Source organism: Microcaecilia unicolor, chromosome 4, assembly GCF_901765095.1.
Source record: "Microcaecilia unicolor chromosome 4, aMicUni1.1, whole genome shotgun sequence".
NCBI classification, from domain to species: Eukaryota; Metazoa; Chordata; class Amphibia; order Gymnophiona; family Siphonopidae; genus Microcaecilia; species Microcaecilia unicolor.
The window spans coordinates 251,075,599-251,098,212 of NC_044034.1; the positions used below are offsets into that span (position 1 = coordinate 251,075,599).

At 46.2% G+C, this 22,614-nt stretch overlaps 1 protein-coding gene across 2 annotated transcripts in view; it reads right to left on the reverse strand.

Annotated features, from left to right (window-relative positions):
- Window positions 1-7,910: 7,910 nt before the first annotated feature.
- The window catches only part of LOC115469104 (lysozyme g-like), a 49,123-nt gene continuing 34,419 nt past the window's right edge, over window positions 7,911-22,614 (reverse strand). For both annotated transcript variants that reach the window (XM_030201412.1, XM_030201411.1), the window contains exon 5: window positions 7,911-8,700. In XM_030201412.1, the coding sequence (XP_030057272.1) occupies window positions 8,567-8,700 (134 nt within the window). In that variant the 3' untranslated portion in view covers window positions 7,911-8,566. The remainder of the gene's footprint in view (window positions 8,701-22,614) is intronic.

Here is a 22,614-nt window from a genome sequence, read left to right on the forward strand (position 1 = left end):
GCTCTAACACTATGAGCCGTGACATGACCCTCAAGAGCCAGCCCAGCCTGGGCGTAAGCGAAGGAAATGCAATCTGCTAGCCAATTGGAGATGGTGCGTTTCCCGACAGCGACCCCTAGCCTGTTAGGGTCGAAAGAAATAAACAATTGGGCGGACTGTCTGTGGGGCTGTGTCCGCTCCAAGTAGAAGGCCAATGCTCTCTTGCAGTCCAATGTGTGCAACTGACGTTCAGCAGGGCGGGTATGCGGCCTGGGGAAGAATGTTGGCAAGGCAATTGACTGGTTAAGATGGAACTCCGACACCACCTTCGGCAGGAACTTTGGGTGGGTGCGGAGCACTACTCTGTTGTGATGAAATTTGGTATATGAAGCATGAGCTACTAGGGCTTGAAGCTCACTGATCCTACGAGCTGAAGTAACTGCCACCAAGAAAATGACCTTCCAGGTCAAGTACTTCAGATGGCAGGTATTCAGTGGCTCAAAAGGAGGTTTCATCAGCTGGGTGAGGACGACGTTGAGATCCCATGACACTGTAGGAGGCTTGATAGGGGGCATTGACAAAAGCAAGCCTCCCATGAATCGAACGACTAAAGGCTTTACCTTCCACACGATAATGGTAAGCACTAATCGCACTAAGGTGATTCCTTACTGAGTTGGTCTTGAGGCCAGACTCTGATAAGTGCAGAAGGTATTCAAGAAGGTTCTGTGCAGGGCAAGAACGAGGTTCTAGGGTCTTGCTCTCACACCAAACGACAAACCTCCTCCACTTGAAAAAGTAACTCTTTTTAGTGGAATCCTTCCTAGAGGCAAGCAAGACACGGGAGACACCCTCAGACAGACCCAACGCAGTGAAGTCTACGCCCTCAACATCCAGGCCGTGAGAGCCAGGGACTGAAGGTTGGGGTGCAGCAACGCTCCATCGTTCTGCGAGATGAGAGTCGGAAAACACTCCAATCTCCACGGTTCTTCTGAGGACAACTCCAGAAGAAGAGGGAACCAGATCTGACGGGGCCAAAAGGGCGCTATCAGAATCATGGTGCCGTGGTCTTGCTTGAGCTTCAGTAAGGTCTTCCCCACCAAAGGTATGGGAGGATAAGCATACAGGAGGCCAGTCCCCCAATGGAGGAGAAAGGCATCCGACGCTAGCCTGCCGTGTGCCTGTAGTCTGGAACAGAACAGAGGCAGCTTGTGGTTGGTCTGAGAAGCGAAAAGGTCCACCGAGGGGGTGCCCCACTCTCGGAAGATCTTGCATACCACTCTGGAATGAAGCGACCACTCGTGCGGTTGCATGACTCTGCTCAGTCTGTCGGCCAGACTGTTGTTTACACCTGCCAGGTATGTGGCTTGGAGGAGCATGCCGAACTGGCAAGCCCAACGCCACATGCCGACGGCTTCCTGACACAAGGGGCGAGATCCGGTGCCCCCCTGCTTGTTGGTGTAATACATTGCAACCTGATTGTCTGTCCGAATTTGAATAATTTGGTAGGACAGCCGATCTCTGAAAGCCTTCAGTGCGTTCCAGATCGCTCGGAGCTCCAGGAGGTTGATCTGCAGATCCTTTTCCTGGAGGGACCACAGACCCTGGGTGTGAAGCCCATCGACATGAGCTCCCCACCCCAGGCGAGATGCATCCATCGTCAGCACTTTCGTGGGCTGCGGAATTTGGAATGGACGTCCCAGGGTCAAATTGGTCCGGATGGTCCACCAGAGCAGTGAAGTACGGCAACTGGTGGAGAGGCGGATGACATCTTCTAGATTCCCGGTGGCCTGAAACCACTGGGAAGCTAGGGTCCATTGAGCAGATCTCATGTGAAGATGAGCCATGGGAGTCACATGAACTGTGGAGGCCATATGACCCAGAAGTCTCAACATCTGCCGAGCTGTGACCTGCTGAGACGCTCTGGTCTGCGAAGCCAGGGACAGGAGGTTGTTGGCCCTCGCTTCGGGAAGGAAGGCCTGAGCCGTCTGGGTATTCAGCAGAGCTCCTATGAATTCCAGAGACTGTGTTGGCTGGAGATGGGACTTTGGGTAATTTATCACAAACCCCAGCAGCTCCAGAAGTTGAATAGTGCACTGCATAGACCGGAGGGCTCCTGCCTCCGAGGTGCTCTTGACCAGCCAATCGTCGAGATATGGGAACACGTGCACTCCCAGCTTGCGTAGGTACGCCGCTAACACCACGAGACACTTTGTAAACACTCGTGGGGCAGAGGCGAGCCCAAAGGGCAGCACACAATACTGAAAGTACCGTGCGCCCAGGCGGAATCTGAGATACTGTCTGTGAGCTGGCAGTATCGGGATGTGAGTGTATGCGTCCTTTAAATCCAGGGAACATAGCCAATCGTTTTTCTGAATCATTGGCAGAAGGGTGCCCAAGGAAAGCATCCTGAACTTTTCTTTGACCAGGAATTTGTTCAGGTCTCTCAGGTCTAGGATGGGACGCATCCCCCGTTTTCTTTTCCACAAGGAAGTACCTGGAATAGAATCCCTACCCTTCTTGCCCGGGTGGTACGGGCTCAACCGCATTGGCGCTGAGAAGGGCGGAGAGTTCCTCTGCAAGTACCTGCTTGTGATGGGAGCTGAAGGACTGAGCTCCCGGAGGACAATTTGGTGGCAGGGAGGCCAAATTCAGGGCGTATCCGCACCGCACTATTTGGAGAACCCACTGGTCGGAGGTTATGAGAGGCCACCTTTGGTGAAAAAATTTTAACCTCCCTCCGACCGGCAGATCGTCCGGTACGGACACTTTGAGGGTGGCTATGTTCCCGTGGATCCAGTCAAAAGCCCGTCCCCGGCTTTTGCTGTGGAGGCGCAGGGGGCTGCTTAGGCGCACGCTGTTGACGAGAACGCTGGGGCTGTCCCTGTGCCTGACGAGGCCTTCGGGCCGGCTGGGTGTACCTACGCTTTGCAAAAGAATAGGGCACAGCCTGCTGGGCCCGGGAAAAACGTCCACCTGCTGAGGTGGATGCTGAAGGCGCCCGGTGGGAGAGCTTGTCGAGAGCGGTTTCCCGCTGGTGCAGTTGGTCCACCAGCTGCTCGACCTTCTCACCAAAAATATTATCCCCCGGCAAGGGACGTCGGCCAGTCTCTGCTGGGTGCGGTTGTCCAGGTCAGAGGCACGCAGCCATGAGAGCCTGACATCACTATACCTTGGGCCGCAGCACGAGATGCCATGTCACAGGTGTCATAGATACCCCTGGACAGGAACTTTCTGCACGCCTTCAGCTGCCTGACCACCTCCTGATAAGGCCTGGACTGCTCCGGCGGGAGCTTATCGACCAGGTCCGCCAGTTGCTTCACATTGTTCCGCATGTGGATGCTCGTATAGAGCTGGTACGACTGGATGCGGGTCACGAGCATGGAGGATTGGTAGGCCTTCCTCCCAAACGAGTCCAGAGTGCGAGACTCCCGCCCCAGGGGCGCCGAGGCGGTATCCCTCGAACTCCGTGCCCTCTTGAGAGCAGAATCCACGACCGCCGAGTCATGGGGCAATTGGGGCCGCATTAACTCTGGGTCCGAGTGGATTCTGTACTGGGACTCTGCTTTCTTGGGAATGATGGGATTAGATAGTGGTCTCATCCAGTTCCGAAGCAGTGTCTCTTTGAGGACATTGTGCAACGGCACCGTGGAGGACTCTCTAGGTGGTGATGGATAGTCGAGGACCTCGAGCATCTCAGCCCTCGGCTCATCCACAGAGACCACGGGGAAGGGAATGCAAATAGACATATCCCTTACAAAGGAGGCAAAGGAGAGGCTCTCAGGAGGCGAGAGCTTCCTCTCTGGTGAAGGCGTGAGGTCCGAGGGAAGACCCGCAGACTCCTCTGAGGAGAAATATCTGGGGTCTTCCTCTTCCCCCCATGAGGCCTCTTCCTCAGTATCGGACATAAGCTCATGTAGCTGAGTCCTTAACCGGGCCCGGCTCGACGTCGAGGCACCGAGGCCTCGGTGTCGTCGAGTGGTGGATTCCCGCGCCGGCGGGGACGAAGCTCCCTCCATCGACGTCGAGTCCACCTGCGTGGCGGTCGAGACCGGCGCCACAAGCGGCGGCGGTGTCGACGGCCTCGGCACCGGGCTAGAGCTCGCCGGCGCCACAGTCAACGGCGCCGAGGGCGCAAGCACCCCCGGCGCCGAGGGCGCAAGCACCCCCGGCGCCGGCACAGCCTGGCGCATCAGCCCTTCCAGGATCCCCGGAAGGATGGCTCGGAGGCACTCGTCCAGGCCCGCTGCCGGGAAAGACGGGGGGGCCGGTAGAGGTGTCGGTGCCGGAAGCTGCTCGGGTCCAGGAGACTGCACCGAAGTGCTGGGACCCTGACGCGTCGGTACCTCCACAACCAAAGGGGATCTCTCCTCTCGACGCAGACGCTTCGGCGTCGACTCCTCACCGGTACCGAGAGCCGGATGCATCGAAGGCGACCGATGACGGTGCTTCTTAGATTTCTTACGGTGCCCGTCATCGGTGCCAGGTGGAATGGAGGAGGAGGTCGATCCCCCTCGGTCTCGAGGAACCGGGTCAGACAGGGTTCGGTCCCGAGGGCCATGGGCCGAGGGAGTGACCGGGGCCGATTGCCCACGCGGCCTCTCACCCCTACCCTCACCGGAGGACCGGCGGGCCCTGTGCTCCTGGGGTCGATGCCATCGGTGCCGATTTCGCGGGCATCGATACCGGTACCGAAGAACCGGCCGTCGATACCGATGCCGTCGACGTCGAGGGGCCGGCGCAAGTTCCAAAAAGACGGTCCCGAAGAACTTGCCTCGCAACCTGAGTCCGTTTCCGGAGACCAAGACACAAAGAACACGACTTGATATTGTGCTCCGGCCCAAGGCACTGGAGGCACCAAGCGTGGGTGTCGGTCTGCGAGATAGGCCGGCCGCACCGACCACACTTCTTAAATCCACTCAGGACCTTCGAGGACATCGACGGAAAAATCGCGTCGGCGAAGTTAAAGTCGTCGATGGTGGCGGTACATCACACCTCGAAAAATAATCGACCGCGCGGCCACAAGGCCGCAACGCGACGCCCCCGCTAGAAACGAGGGAAAATAAAGCGCGTGCTCTCTTTTTTTTTTTTAGTAAAGGAAAAGGAAAAACTGGAACGCGCAGCAACAGAAACAAAAAATAAACGAATTCGCGAAGAACGCGACGGTTTTCCGGGGCTGACTAAGAGAGAGCGGCAATCGCACGACTCTCTCCAGGTGCGGAAAAGAAAGGACTGGCGGGAACGGTCACGCACGCGCGGTGGGCGTGCCCTGCGTGCGGACCGCCCGCGAATCTTCTTCCGGTTGGTGGGGGCTGCCGCGGACGTCACCCAGTCGTTAGAACAAGCAGCCTGCTTGTCCTCGGAGAATGAGGTTCTCTCCTTCTGCTTGCTCCTCAGGGTAAAGATATAGCATCAGGTCTGCCATTTCTTGCATATTGGAAATGAGACAATCTCACCAATCTCCCCATTAGCCAAAATTCTTGGTATTTCTACTGAACTTTTTTCCTAGCAATGGTGCAGAAGGAAAACTAGCAGTGGAGGTTCATATCCCACTTCAGGGTAGGATGAAGGAGTTTAATGTTCTACATCACTTATACTTTCAAATGCAGGGGAGCTCTGGTGCAGTTGTAGAGAAGGGGGTGGTGAGGTTTGTTCCCAAGTCCCTTTAAAGTTTATATCTGTCACCCTGGTGGTGTTGTACCTTATGCCTGGTGGATCATGCTGTCTCTGGTCTTATTCAAATCTAGGTGAAAAGCCCACTTTTCTGAGGTTGCTTTTAACTCTTAACCCCTTATGCACCTGTTCAGTACCCATCTTTGTCTTAATTCCCATAATAACTGCCTAATCTTTTATGTATCCTGTGTGTCTGTCTTACAGTTTATAAAAATTTGATATTATCAGCTCAAGGCAATTTAGAATTTGAAAAAAATTCTAGAAAAGAACACCATAAATAAAAAAAGGACAGACGTAACATATATTCCAAGAGGAGAAAAATTTTAAATACATTGTATTCCATTTTTCATTTCCAGCAGTAGATCCTTCTCTCCCCTGGAGGTTGAATGAGTTTTTAAAAGGCCTTAGTATCTTTTTCAATTAATTTCTGCACAAATTACTTTTGGAAAATTATTCCAAAGGACAGGAGCCAACCAAAAGAATGCACGTGAGCATGTAGGTTCCCAAGGGGCCCTAAAATTGTGAGGTAAAACCATTCCATAGCCCTGTAAAGATCTAGAGTTCTTGTAGATAGGCTAGCTAATTACTCAAATGAGGTGGTAGCTGCTCATAAGAGGCTTTCCAGCTTATTTTCAAAAGATAAGGGTGGCCATATTTTCCGACCCAAATCGGGAGATGGTCGCCCTTCTCCCGTGGGCGCCCAAATCGGTATAATCGAAAGCCAATTTTGGGCGCCCCCAACTGCAGTCCGTCGCAGAGACGAACAAAGTTCCCAGGGGTGTGTCAGAAGGGTAGCGAAGGCGGGACAGGGGCGTGCCGGGGCATGCTTAAGAGATTGCCCCCTTCCCCATTCATCCAATACATTAAAAAATAAATAAAAATTACCCAGACACAGAAGAGGTTGAAACCAATGTTTATGAAGTTATACAATTCTATTTAATATGCAGATCTAAGCAAAGAGGTCACATAATACTGAATTTTCATTGAGGGACACCAGGTTAAGTGCTGTCTGTTGAAAATTAACCAACATCAAAAATCATATTTAGTAAAGAGGCCCTTTTACCAAACTGCGACAAAAGGTGGCCTCAGCGCACCCTTAGGCAGGTCTTTCCCAAATGGCCGAAAATCTTATTTTCTATATTAAATGGTCATACGCTTATTTTCCCAATAGCACATGATCCCCTACCATGACCAATTTTGTAGGAAGTAAGGGCGCAGGTGCTAACCATACGCTGTTAGCATGCGGCAATGTAGCTGAGCTATCTGATTAGCACAGACTGCACCTACTCTCCAGAACCGAATCATCCCCCTGCGCTACAAATTACTGTAGGATGCCTGAGCGCACCCCCACAGTGAGAACTTTTTTTTTTCCCACAGCTTTATAAAAGGGCCCCTAAGGAGGCAAATTTTTGTTTTATTTTTTTTTTGGTATGACAATCTCTGCAGTTCTCGAGCTTGCACTAATGCCAGTGTTGTGTAATGGTAGTAGTGGCATCAAAATATTTCCTAAATACTTGGTCTTGCCATAAAACAGCTACAATCTTTTGAGAAAAAGCAACATACAGCTTATAACACCAAACTTAAAAGATTAGCATGTCATCTTATATAATGTTTATCAAAAAGCTATTGGGAACAGCTCCAAAATGAATAAGAATTGTGGAAAGAAAAGGGGATGGAAAAGACTTCAGCAAATGCTGGAGAAACTCTAAAGGGGTCAAGTAGATCCTGTCACCCGAGATAGACAGTAGATTAGTTAATATGGGGGAAACAACGTATGAGAGAAATGTGCACAGGAAGTAGTAGGGAAATGGGGGTGGTGTTGTGGGTTTGGCTTAACAGGTAGTTAGACAGTTACGAGTCGGACACAAAATTGTTGTATACTTGACGGTTGGATGGTTATAAATGTACTATCAGAAAAATGCAATAAAAATTTAAAGTAAAAAAAAAAACAAAACAGAATTGTAGAAAGCAAAAATATATCTCCACACACACGCAGCATTGCTGTTCAGTTACAGTCAATCACTAAATTAAGCATTCCTAGTAAACTTTGGGGGTCTTTTACTAAGCCGCGGTAGCATTTTTAGCTCACGGTGAAAATCAGCTCGCGGTAAAAACAGAAACACTCATTATCCCCTGGATTCTATATAGCGTTACTAGAGATCCGTGCCAAAAATCAGCGAGTATTCTATAACAATGTTATTAATTTAACACACTAATGAGCGCTGATAACAGCACTTAAGCAATAATGAGCACTAATTGGCACCAATTAGAACTTAGGTGCACAACTCACTAAGCTTATTCTGTAACGATATGTGTCAAACTTCTAACATGTGCAGGGAAAAAAGGGGGTGGATAAAGGCAGGGAAATAGGCATTTTATGGACATTCTGAAATTTACGCACCTAGTTATAGAATATGGCCCAGTGCGCCTAAATCTTCTTGCCAGAATTTATGCCACATTTTCATTGGTGTAAATGGATGCGCATAATTTTAGGCGCCAAGATATCAACTAAGGTCATTCTATAATCAGCGCTAAATCTAGGCGCTGATTACAAAATATGCCTAGTCGTGCCAATTTTTTTTTTTTAAGCGCCATATCTAGAATCTCTCCCTATATTCATACGGGCATCTTGGCGTTTATCACCAGCTAATTTCTACCACGAGCAAAATACGCTACCACAACTTAGTAAGATACCCCCTTTGCCTCTAGTAATAAGTACTGGATTACAGGCACAAGCAAAATAAGACCATACTTTCAGGAAGGAATTTTTTTCAGTTTTCTTCCCAAGGTCAGCAGGATGTTGTTTCCAACAATTTGCTGGATTACACAAACAAGCAACTTGAATAAACATGTTCTCTTCTGCAACACTGTAGTGAGACAGCAGTATCCCAATCTCCAAGTCAGCATTTGCTCAGTGTTAATAACCATGAAGTTTAAAATATTGGGCCCTAGCAACAACATCATTGGAATAATCACCATGTGTGGTTTTAGCATCTACTTTATTGTAGCTTTTGACACTATCGACTCCCATATTGTAGGCAGCAAGTCCACCTAGAATGGAGAGGAAAAAATAAAAGGTAATGTCAACAATGACATGAAAGTCTTTATTTTCTACTTTTGTCATTTTATCTACTGGGTCCCATTTCTTTCTTCCTTTTTCTTTGGAAACTCATATCCTTACTTTTCGCATCCTAGGGCTGGCCTACACCATTAGGCAAGACTAGGAAATCACCCAGGGTAGCAAATAGTAACTAGTGAAAGCAAAAAACAGTTTTCTGACAGGCACTCAAACTTGAACGATCAGCGCCTACTTTTACCTGCAAAACAAAGTTTAATATTTAAAAGGAGGATGTCAAAATAATGTTTTCACACAGTTGTTCTAGGATGAACATGATTGTAGATATTAAGTTATCAAAACCTTGGAGTGGGGAGCCAACAGACTGAAAGAATAAGGGGGGAGGATTAAGACTAAATGTTCACTTTGGGTACCCAATACACTTGGCACCAACCCTGGTGCCATCCTAACATTGTTTTGCTCTGTATCCTTCCAGTTAATGCAGCTCCTATGCTCGCTGATGTGCGTTTTAATCATTCTCTTAGCTTTTCCGATGTACAATTAGTTACAAGGACATATACCTCCAGATTCTATAGCGCGTGCATAATCGGCACCAAAATCCAAGCGGATTCTATAACTACGTGCGTAACTTAACAAGCTTAATAAGAGCTGATAACAGCATTTAAGCAATAATGAGCACTAATTGGCAATAATTAAAATTTATGCACACAACTCGCTAAGCATATTTTGTAACATGCGCCAAACTTCTAACACGCACAGGCAAAGGAGGCGTGGTTGTGGGCGGAGAAATAGGTGTTCCGAAATTTACATGCGTAGTATAGACTATAGCACGTAAATCTACATGCTAGGATTTATGCCACGTTTTCGTTGGTGTAAACGGATACAAGCAGTTTTAGGCATCAAGATATCACCTAAGCGTATTCTATATACCGCACCTAAATCTAGGCTCCACATATATGATACTTAGTTGGCACTGATTTCCACGCTGATTTTATTTTAGGCGCCATATATAGAATCTACCCCATAATGACATAGAAGACTAATGTGGTGGTATAATCTGAAAATGATTAAAATTGAACTTCTTTCCAGTTTGGGGGTGTTTAAAATCTTTTAATTTGCATAAACTGTTTATATATATACGGGTCCCAGTGTCTGATGATTCAATTCTAGACAGAACCAAAATCTCTCGCAGTTTCTAATTTCTGGTATGTGCAAAAATAAGCCTCTTCTCTAAAACATGAATGGCTTTCTAATATGTACCAATGTTTTTGATGGATCTCTTGATGTTACTGGACAGGTGAGAGAATGGCAAGGTGCATACCAAATCTGGTGGTGAACTTCATGGTCATGGGACAAGTAATGTCTCATGTCCTGTAAGTAAAGCTTTGGTGTAACCTTCACATATAGAACTTTCAGGGTAACCTCTATTCTTGAAACATTTCTCCATAATGGCAGCTTGTTTTCCTAAATTCACCAAGGCCTTTTATATAGCCTCCTTAAGTGTAAGAATTGTGAATATGGTAAATTATGTTTCAAAACTCTAATGAAAAATTGTGATAATGAAGATATATAGGAAACCAAAGGATAAGAGTGCGTATGGTGATAAATAAATATCTGGTCTTGCGGATAATGATGTCAAGGAACGAAAGATTCCATATCATATTGCATTTTAAATCATAAATTTTGGAGCAATGATCAAGTACTAAAGGCTGCAGAAACAGAATCTAGAATCACTGATGCAGAAGAAAAACACGATCAAGTCTGGATATAAAACTGTATTCCAATTGGAGCTATCTTTGGATAGAATATGGTTGAGACTTCATTAAATACTAGTGGAAGGACAGACAGGGGCCCTTGTCCATTAAGATTTTTGGTTAATGTAACTTCCGCAGGATCTTACTGCACATTAGCTGCAAATCTAACACAGTAAATTACTAAAGGCATTTATAGTATTTCTTTTTATTCAGGTTATATGTTAATGTGCCCATTAGCGCAAGGTATTTGATCACAATATTTATTTGGATTTTGATCACACCTTTTTTCAGTGGTAGCTCAAGGTGAATTACAGTCAGGTACACTGGGTATTTGTCCTTGGAGAGCGTTAATGTGGAAGCACTGTACTTAAGGGGGAGATTCTATATATGGCGCTCAAATCAGTGCCGACTAAGCATTCTATAATTGGTGCCTAGATTTAGGCACCAGTTATAGATTATGCTTAGTTGATATTTCAGCGCCTAAATTCTTCATGCATCCATTTACACCAATGAAAATGTGGCCTAAATCCTAGCACGCAGATTTACGTGCACTGGGCCATATTCTATAACTAGGCACGTAAATTTCGGAACACCCACGAAACACCCATATCCCTTTTTGCCTGCACGTGTTAGAAGTTTGGCGCCCACTGTTACAGAATATGCTTAACGAGTTGTGCGCCTAAATTCTAATCAGTGCTCATTATTGCTTAAGTGTTTATGAGCGCTCATTAGCTTTTTAAATTATGCACATTTGTTATTGAATCCGCACCAATTTTGGCGCAAGTCTCAAGGTGTGCTATACAGAATCTTGGGTAAATGCTTCCACGTTAACAGTGAATTAGCCAGTTAACACGCTGTAAGTATAACATGCTAACTGGATACCATTTCCATACCTATTCCTTGTCTATGCTATGCCTCTTGATAGGGAAATTCATTAACATGTGATTCACCGCAAGATAACAGGCAAATTGTTTTCATATGTTAAATGCCTCACACACTTTTAGACCCCCATAGTTTTATAATACAAGAGTTACTGCATGAGTATTCCAAAGCTGTAAACTTTCCTTCTTATTTTATATGTTATATTAAAATTTGGTTTGCATAAAACTGCCTGCTTGGGTACATTTTAACATGATGCATCATTAAAAGGAAAACTTTTTGCTTAAATTATCTGATGAAGTTCCAGAAGTCCATTCAAATATTAAACCTTTGGCTCCACAGCACTCCTCCCTGCTGCGGCCCGCTCTCCTTAGCTACTTCCTGTGCCAACCGATGTCAGCGTTCTGGCAGGAGTTAGCCCCCCGACACAGGAGGAACACCAAGGCCTTCACTTCCAGGTCAGTGAGTATTTCAGGAAGCTCCCTGAACTCTTGCCTTTACATTCGCAACAGTCTCCTTGCCGTATCAGCTGCCTCATCTTAGGCGCCTACCTATCCCCAGCCAAGCCCTGCCCACCTAATCTCCAACCAAGCTTTGACAAGTTTCTAATCCAAGCCTGCTCTGCCTTGCCTAGTCTTTGCCCAGTGCTGGCCTTGCCCAAGTGACCTGCCGCCTGCTGCTAACTAGTCCCTGGCAGCAGCCCAAGGGCTCACCTTCCCCGAGCTCATGACAGCCATGAGATAGAGCAGCAGCTAAAAAGTTGCACTCCAGACCTACCCTTCCTAACAGCCCTCCTGTTCTGGAATAATAGAGGAAGCTGTGCTTTAGATAGCAGAAACTGTACACTAGTGTAATTTCATCCAGGAGTGACTTCACAGCCAAAATGTCAGCTAAAAATGCAGCATAAAGATAAGGAGAAGCAATGCATCCTGGAAAGCAAGATGGTGGCCCCTCCCCCACGTGGACAGTTAGAATCATAAACAGGAGTGATGGTGGCAGTCAAGGCAGCTCTTGATAAAAAGTTGTAAGGTTATTTTAACAATGTAGAAGTTGTCCACGATCAATTGGATACCATCATACCAGAGTTTAAAGCGGACTTTAGATAGAGAACTGTGTGGATGCTTAGATACATGGCTGCCACCATCCTTACAGTTTAGTAGAGAGCTGGCCTAAGGTACCCAGAGAGTTCCCACCCTCATTCAGTCATCTTTAAATTCTTAAATTTTGCACACAAGCAAGCGATTTTACAAACACTGAGGTGACCCACAAGGGGGCGCACATTACTTCACATTGCCTACTGCAGCAAATAATTATCTTGCTTCCCTGAATGGCAAGGAGAATTAAGCTGGGTTTTGTTTCCTGTTAGTCTGCACCCTGGGGACCTATGGTGACAGGGCCGGTCTTAGGCAGAGGCGACCGCATAGGGCCCCGCGCGGCGCACTTCAACTCTGCCTCTCCCTCCGACCCCCGACATCATCAATCGATTCGTGATCCCTCTCCAGTTGCACCGATTCGCTCCGCTGCCTCCCGCCGCCACAGCCCACCCCCCCACTCCCACCAGCACAACGACAGTGCAGAACTCGACGGCCCAGCTCCGCCCCGACACAGACAGTTGCAGCACAGCAGCAGCAGCAGGCACGACGAACGGCTCACCCCAGCCTTCCCGCTCAATGTCCCACCTCCTTCTGATGGTATTTCCTGTTTCCACGAGGGTGGGCGGGAGTCATTGAGCGGGAAGGGAAAAGGAGCTGGAGCGTGGTTGGAGCCTCGTGAGCCATTGACGTCGTCGATTCGCTGGGGAGTCAGAAGTGTGCCGAAGTAAGTGCGAGTCTCAGTTGTTATTGGCTGGTTAACATGCTGTGCAGCTGCTATGGCATGCTTAGAGCCTGAAGCTTACTGTAGAAATCTTTGTATACAAGACTGAAAATCTAACTCAAATATGAAGACCTAGAAGAAAGCTTCTCAGTAGAGGGCATTTTATTTCTACACAGGGATGTGCCTTGAGCTACTTAACAGTACTTGCAGTGGGACAGAGCCCAGGCATGAGAAGTCAGGCCGGGGCAAGCACAGTGTGAGTCTATGAGAATCATCTGGAAGTCAGATATTGTGTGGGCAGTAGTATAGCTAGTCCTGACGATTTGGGTGAGCCCAGAGTCAACAAGAGTGGGCACTAGGCATCTCTCTCACCTGACCAACTTCCCTCCCCCTACATACATATACACAGGTCCACATCTCTGTCCCTTTCCCCATGGGTCTGGCATCTATCTCTCCTGACCCCCCTCTCCCCAGCCCTGGTTCAAGCATTTGCTCTTCACCCTTAGTCTTTCAGTATGTTTTTCACCAGTAGCAATGAAGCCAGGTTACCTCCAGCCAGCCTAGGGTTCCTCTCTCTTCTACACCCCTCTCATGCAGCAACAAGAAGTTGCATCAGAAGAGGTGGATGGTAGGCCTAGAACTGGAATCAGCAAGGAGTATACCAGGCTGGAGCAAACACTGAAAATGAGTTTGAATGGCAGGCCTGGGACAAGCCATGTGCAAGAGCAAAAAATTCTAGTGTTATTGAAATGGAGGCGTGAAACATCCTTCCACTGGCCCTGAGTTATAATTCTGAAAAATCTTTTATAACTTGCAATTAAAAAAAGAAGTATTCAGAAAATATATTATACAACAAAAATTTCTTATCTTCTGAACGTGTCCCCATTGAGGTTAAAGAGCATTTGAAAGAACCATGTTTTGAAATTCATCCAACTTGGCCGGAAGTTTGCCTTGCAATTGTACCAGGAAAATCTTTAATATTTTACAGTGCTCTGAAATTAATAAAAAAAAGATGTTTTCACAATAAAGTTTTTTCAGTAATATATTTCTGAATACTTCTGTTTGAAATGATTAGTTGAAAGTTATAGCAAAGTTTTCAGACTGATGGCAGCACAGAAGAAGTGAGATGACAGTATTCTGTTTGCACCCTTCTTTCTGAAGTCTTTCCCTCCCTTTCAGTGACAAATTCTCTCTGAACAATTATTGAGTTGGCAGATTTTATGAAATTTATGATTCAGTTTATAAAGTACCATCATTGTACAGTTGCATGAAATTTAGTTTATCTGATATCGCAATGCCCTAATATTCTACCATTGAGGCCATGAGAACATTTAGAAACCTGATCTCCTTTTCTCATCCTTGGAATTGCAGCCTAGAAGTGAACATCAGGTAGCTCATGGGTGTAGTTTTTTGAAGGTTTTATACTTATATGTACTGTACGCTATACACATTCCTGGGGGGGGGGGTGCAATTTGGACAGAAAAGGGGTAGAGTTGCTATGCACACATGTTATAAAATACATGAATATAAGTGTAGAGTACATACACACATTTACCCCAGCTGTGGATCAGATATAAATATGTGTGTCAACATTTGTATTCTATCCTAGCTGGTTCTGGGAGCCTATTTTATCATGGCATAAAGGGGCCGATATTCAGAAAGCAGGCGTTAGCCAAGCTGATTCCCATGGTCGGCACATAGCTTGGATATTCAATGCTGGGCCGTTTCCAGTGACTGGTATTGAATATCTGGGTTGAAATTTCATAAATAAAAAATTTTTCTAAAAATGGAATAATCTTATCAATGGGGTGGAGCGGGGCTATGGTGGGGTGGGGCTAGGATGGGACTGGGCTAGGATGGGGCCCCACCAAATTGGTCTGCATAGGGCCCTGCACTTGCTAAGACAGGCCCTGTATGGTGATAGAGATTGCACCAGCAGTTGCCTGGAAATTTTGAACTTCCTATACTAGGCTGCAGCTCCACTTATTTAGATGGACAGATCAATTATTATGCTGGCATTGTGTACCCATGGTCTAATTGGTGTACCTTTTAAGAGGGAGCCTAAATATTGATGGGGTCCACAAGGAGACTGTGGCTCCCTAAATATTGGATATACAGGTTTAACAATTCGCCTGATATGACTAGAAAGCCTTTACATGAATAGGAGTATGTCAAAACACTACTACTAAACAATTATCACTAACCTGAAGAGGTCAAATAGGCAATTTAGCAAGCCCACTGCTTAAGGCCCCAGAACCATACAGTTTTAGGGAGATAATTCAGAGATTCCCCCAGGGATGGAGAATACAGCCTTTGGTCGCTGGGAAGCGGAAGGGATGTTTTTAATAGAGCACTTGGGTATTATTAGGAAAAGGTATGGAAAACAGGTGTGAGGATGTTATAATGAAGTTGTATCGCTCCATGGTGCGACCGCACCTTGAGTATTGTGTTCAATTCTGGTCGCCGCATCTCAAGAAAGATATAGTAGAATTGGAAAAGGTGCAGCGAAGGGCAACTAAAATGATAGCGGGGATGGGACGACTTCCCTATGAAGAAAGATTAAGGAGGTTAGGGCTATTCAAGCTTGGAGAAGAGACGGCTGAGGGGAGACATGATAGAAGTATATAAAATATTGAGTGGAGTGGAACAGGTAGATGTGAAGCGTCTGTTCACGCTTTCCAAAAATACTAGGACTAGGGGGCATGCGATGAAACTACAGTGTAGTAAATTTATATTTAAATCATTTTTATTGATGTGACAAGTAGTATAAACAAAATTGTACAACCTTTACAACTGTTCACCATCCATTTTCTGTTTATCCCCTCAACAAGCCCTCCCCCCAACTCTCCATACATCAACAAGGTTTAACATTCTTTGGAATGCAATAAATTCTGTATGTCTCTGCCCTGTATAATGAGAGGAGGTCGTACTCGTGGTATCCTGTCTTGGGTCCGAGACTAAATTGAAATCTCCCACCACTATTACTTTTAAGGCCTTGTATTGCAAGCAAATATTAACTAGCTTATTAAAGAAACCTGAGATATGCTCATTTGGGCCATATAAATTTACTATCATGAATTCTAGACCCTGCAACCATATTTTTGCGATGATATATCTTCCCTGCTTTCCTTGCGCGAGCACTTTAACGTTACATGACAGCCCTTTCCTTATTAGTATTGCTAGGCCCCCTCTCCGCCCCCGTGCTGCTATTGAGTGGCATTCTCCTACCCAGTTCCTACACAATTTGGCATGTTCAATATCATTCAGGCGTGTTTCCTGCAAGCAGGCAACATCTGCTTTGTGCCTTTTTTTTTTTTTTTATGTAATCTTTTTATTAATGAATAAGTGCATATCACAAATGACAACCAAATTCTGTAACTTCAATACACCTTAGCCAACAGTATACACCATTTGGTATATTAACATCAATTTTTCATTTTCCTTAACATACAAAATAAACGCTCTTCAATAGAATGTGATGGTCATTACCTAAACATAACATAACTATTCCCAGCCTCCAATTACATCAGATATTTTTGATCCCCTAAACTTCCCTTATCCCCCCTCCCCCCCACCCATCATCGGTACAGAGCATATCCTCATTAAATTCCTTTCCATTGTTCATACACATGCCATATTTTTTGGAATTGTTGTATTTGCCCTTTACGGATAGCTGTCAACTTTGACATTTGATAGAGATGGTGCAGTCTACCTTTTATTATCTGCATTTTGGGGACTTCTTTCTGTCTCCAGGCTTGAGCTAACGCTATTTTAGCTGCTCCCAGGAGATGGATAACCAATTTATGGCAATGTATAGGGCTCTTCCCCGGACGTGCATTCAGTAAGCAATACTGGGCTTGAGCTGGGTATTTTATCTTTAACATGTCAAATATCATATCTAGAATCTCGGTCCAAAACCCCTGAACTCGGGGACAATCCCACCAGATGTGCCAAAATGTCCCTCGTCCCCCACATTCTCTCCAACAGTCTGTTGTAATCTGTGGATAAATTTTATGTAGTCGCATCGGCGTATAATACCATCTATACAAGATTTTATATCCGTTTTCTGCCAATGACTGGGCCACGGTCAGTTTCAACAGATGTCTATATCCAACCGCCCACCACTCCTCCGAGTACTGTGTCCGGAGATCCTCCTCCCATCTCCTCGTATAAAAGCCTTGGGGCGACGAGAGGAGGAGTAATGCTCTATACAGTCGTGTTATGCTACCTTTCCCATCTCCCCCTCTCATCGCTTGCTCCAACCCTGTCTCAGTCAGTTCTAGTTCATCCCTGGCTCGTTTCAAAATGTAACTCCTTAAGCAGACATAAAATACCAGATCTCTTTCCTCTAGATCAAACTCTTCCTGTAAATCTTCAAAGGATTTTATTTCTCCATTACTCCATAGCTGTCCTAGTCTATCGAGCCCTTTCTTGGCCCATATTGAGTACGTTCTCTCTTCTTCTCCAAGGGGGAAGCCCGGTGCACCTCGTATAGCCGTCTGTAGAAAGTACTTTCTATCTGGAAACACCTTTCTCCTAACTTGGAGCCATGTATTTAGTAAGTGTTTGAGACCCATCGGGACTTTCCCTGCTGCTGCTAAGATCTCCCTTCCCGGGCCCCATAGTATGTCCCTCAGGTATCGGGTCCCCAACCACGCTCTTTCCCAATGTAGCCACTTCTTGCTGTTCCTTGAATCCCACCCCGCTAGAATCCTAAGTTGTGCTGCCTGGTAATACAGATAAAAATTAGGGACTCCCATTCCACCCTTTGCTGGAGTTTGAAACATCATACTCCTTCGTACCCTTGGTGGTCTCTTTCTCCAAATATATGCAAACATTTTCTTATTTAATTGTTGAAAGAAGGTTCGGGGAATCGGCAATGGGAGTGCCAGAAACAAGTACAGCAATTTAGGTAGAAGCATCATCTTTACGGCCTGAATTCTACCTAGCCATGTTATTGTTAGGCCTTCCCATCTGTCCAGCTCCTCGAACAACTCCCTCAGTTTCTTTGGGAAATTTTCCTGGACTATGTTCTCAATCCTAGATGTGACCATTATGCCTAGATATCTGATTGTTTTGGTTGCCCATTGAATTGGATATAATGCTTTCAACCTCTGGGCCTCATCCTGGGGCATGGTAAGATTAAGTATCTCTGATTTATTTACATTTATTTTAAATCCCGACATCTTCCCATATTGTTGCAACTCCTCCATCACCTGCCCAAGCGATTGTGCAGGATGAGCCAATGTCATCAGCACATCATCCGCGAAGAGCATAATCTTATGCTCTCGCTTCCCTCTAATTACTCCCCGTATATTCCCATGCTCCCTGATCTTCTTAGCTAAGGGTTCAATTGAGAGTGCAAAAAGCAGAGGAGAAACTGCACAACCCTGTCTCGTCCCTCTTCCCAGGTTCAGCAATTTCGTGTGGGAGCCATTTATTTTTAGCATTGCCATAGGGCTTGTGTATAATAATTGTAACCACTTTAGAAACCTCCCTCCCATTCCTATCTGTTCTAAGACTGTAAATAAAAAGGACCATTCCACTCGGTCAAAGGCCTTTTCCGCGTCAACCGAGAACAAAATTACTGATTCTGTCTCATCAGACGCCTGCTGGATGATATGCAAGAGGCTTCTGATATTATCAAACGTCTGTCTGCCCTCAATAAATCCCGCCTGATCATCATGTATAATATGTGGTAACATTTTTTGCAACCTATTTGCAAGGATTTTAGTGAAGATTTTATAATCAATATTTAATAGCGATATGGGCCTATACGAGCCACAGCTCATGGGGTCTTTTCCCGGTTTCTGTATTAAGACTACTTCAGCCAGTCTCCAGGAATATGGTAACTCCCCTGCCTCATCAAAAGATGTTATTACCTTCAGCAACAAGGGGCCCAACCATTTGGCAAACATTTTATAGAAACGTGCGGGAAAGCCATCCGGCCCTGGGGCTTTATTCGTAGGCATTTTCCTGATCACTGTCTCAATTTCTTCTAATGTCATGGGGATTGACAAGGTTTCAGTCGCTTCTTCAGATAGTCTTGGGAGCCTGACCTCCTGTAGATATTTCTCTATATCTCCCTGGGCTGTTTCCTGCTCTGAGTTATATATTTGGTCATAATAGTCCCAGAATATTGTTTGTATCTCCTCTGCTTGAGTTAACAGTTTACCCGTGTCGTCATATATACTCGATATATAATTCCTCTGAACTTGCTTTTTTAATTTGTTGGCCAACAGTCTACTAGCTCTGTTCCCAAATTCGAAATGTTCTTGCTGGGCTTGTTGCATCTGATGTGCTATATCTAATAATTGCAACTCATTAAGCTGGGCCCTATATTGTTGTAATTCCTGCAACATTTTTGTATCTGTCTGATCCCTTTTATGTGCTCTCTCACTGGTTTCTATCTTTTTTCGCAAGTCAGCCTCTTGCTCTATCTTTTTTTTGGTGGTATGGGACTGTAAAGCTATTAATTGACCTCTCAGGACCGCTTTCATGCCCTCCCACACGTGGGCTGGGTGCACCTCTCCCGTGTCATTATACTTTATATATTCCATAATATAGTTTTCTATTATAGGTATATTTTGTGGGTCCAATAACAATGCCTCATTTAATCTCCAGGGCTTTCGCCTTTTCTTCTGAGTATCTGATAGCATTGTTAGTACTACCATAGAATGGTCTGACCAGGTACATGGTTCTATCTCCACCTTATCTATTTTGGATCTCATGGTCACATCACCCAACCAATAATCAATTCTCGAGTATGTGTTATGTGTGGGTGCATAATGAGTGTAGTCTTTTTCTAACCCATGAGTGTCTCGCCATAGGTCCATGAGTCCCCATCTTGCCATCCATGCCCTAAAGGCCATACGCTCTCCTTTGGCATAGCTTTCTGCACCACCCGAATTATCCAATTGTGGGTTAGTTGTCAAATTAAAATCTCCTCCCACAATCAAATTGCCTTTGACATGATCCCGTAGGACCCGCTCCAGTTCTGCCAGGAACACCTTTTGGCCCTCATTGGGTGCATAGACACACAATAGTGTGTAGTACACATTACCTCTAGAGACTATCAGCAGTAAATATCTGCCCTTCTTATCTTTAACTGTTTTATGTATTATCCACGGGTGAGAACTCGAGAGCGCAATCAAAACCCCTTTTTTTTTTTATCTTCTATACTGGATGCACAGATTATGTTGGGATAGTGTTTATGCTTTACTAGGTGTTCATGTTGTCTTTTGAGATGGGTCTCTTGTAGAAACACCACATCTGCCTTTTGGCGCAGCATTTCTCTGAACATCTGCTTACGCTTTTGCGGGGAATTTAAACCCCGTACATTTATGGTAACATATTTAAACATGGCAGAATAGTAATGTGATATCTAATTCACTGAGAACCTTATCGTGTACCAAGATGATAGTCCCTTTTCCCTCTCTTCCCCACCCTCCTCCCTCCAATAGCATAATACCCCAACCAATTTCAGCTTCCCCACCCTCCTCCCCCCTCCCCTCAACCTTACCCCATAACTTTAACATCCGATCCCACAATTAGGTCGGAACTTAGATGGGGGGAAGTGACCCTCTTGCCCTCTTCCACCTTCAAACTCAGCCAAACATTAACTTTTATCTAATAGCCCTCTAAGCACCCCGGGCATAATATCTTCGACCCAACTTAACTTTTCAACCATATGTCCACAGTTAAACAGACAGCCAGTTCCACTCGCCTCCTCGAGTGTACCGTTAGCCTTCAGCCGGCCATCTTTCACCCAGCCTCCCGCAAACCGGAAATCTCTCAGGTGAGGCGTCCCGCTGACTTCTGGCGTTGCAGACGCCTCTGGCCTACTCTCTGCCATTTCGGGTGGGTTCGCTGACCTTGGACTGGCCGTGAGGCAGCTGGCGTGGACGGCGGATCTGCCTGCTGATCTCCCTGGAGAATCTCGTGGGCCTCTGCTAGTGATTTTATTTGATACTGTTGTCCATCTTTGTAGAATGCTATCGCAAACGGGTATCTCCAACGATAGCGAATCCCCAAGTCTCTCAATTTGGTAGTAAGTGGCTTAAGATCTGCTCTACGCTTTAATGTGATCGCGGCCAGGTCCTGATAAATTTCTATAGGGTACGAGTCCCATTGGAAGTCTGTTGTTTTTCGAGCCGCAGCTAATACTCGCTCTTTTAATTTGAAGTCCTGGAAACATGCAATTATGTCCTTAGCGAGATTTCGTCTATTGGCTCCCAGTGCCCGGTGGGCCCGTTCCAGGTTTACATTTTCTGGTGGGATCGGGTCAGCTGAGTCCGCTAGTATAGCACTCACAATCTTTTGTACCACCTCTTCACTATTTTGGTAAGTCGGGGTCTCAGGTATTCCACGAAATCGGAGGTTATGGCGTCTACTCCTGTTTTCCAAGTCCTCCAGTTTATCATTGATTGTTTGTTGCCCTAGCCGTTCATCGGCTATTTGTCTCTCCAAAGAGCCCAGAGTCTCCGCATGGTCATCCAGGCTGTTCTCCACTTCCTCAACTCTGTGGCCCAGCTCCTTTATCTCTCCTCTGAGATCGTTTCCAAGAGTAGCCAGCTCTGAGCGCATCGCTTTCAAATCGGCGCGAATCTCTTGAATCCAGCCACAGAGTTCTGGTAGTCCGGCGCCCTCCGAGTCTCCGCGGCCTTGTGTTGCAAACAAGTCCCCCGAAAACGGGATCTCCGCTGCCATTTGGTCCGCTGTCTCCTCTAGCGATTGAGGCGCCATATTTTTTTTGGACCCGTCGTTCGCGAATGCGAACTGTGAAAGATCGACGGCGTCCGCCCGCTTCTGCATGGCCCTGACGGGATCTCTCCCCTCCGCTAGTTCTGCCGCTGTTTTTTCCCGGTTGCACGTTGGGCTTTCACGCTCGAAAACGCTAATTATTGCGGTGGGCAGTCGGGAGCACGGCACTTAAGCGGCCATGTTCTCCGATGACGTCACTTCCTCCTGCTTTGTGCCTTTTTAATGCGCTCAGTATCTTTGCCCTTTTTATGGGGGTACTAATACCTCCCACGTTCCATGATATTATCCGGGCTGGCATATTACAATTTCACTGCTATCATCCGAACCTCCCAGAACCATCTGTACCAATTAGCACGCGGGGCACCTGAATCTTTCCCTGGGCACTCCACTCCTCAATTCTAGTCTGTCCTCATTTACATATCTTGAAACTCCCCACAACTTATATAAAATTATTGAACTTCGGGATTCCCTTACCCCACCCCAACTGCCCCCCCTCCCCTTCTTATTAACCCGCTCCGTCCCCTCGGACCTCAAGGGAAGGAGTAAGGCCACTCGTCGTGCCTGGGGTCCCCATCCCGCCTGTAAACATTATCAGTTATCTACCTAGAAAATTACATTCATATACCAAACCTCTTGGCGTTTCACTTAATTCACTGGTCACAAACAGGAGGCTACTAT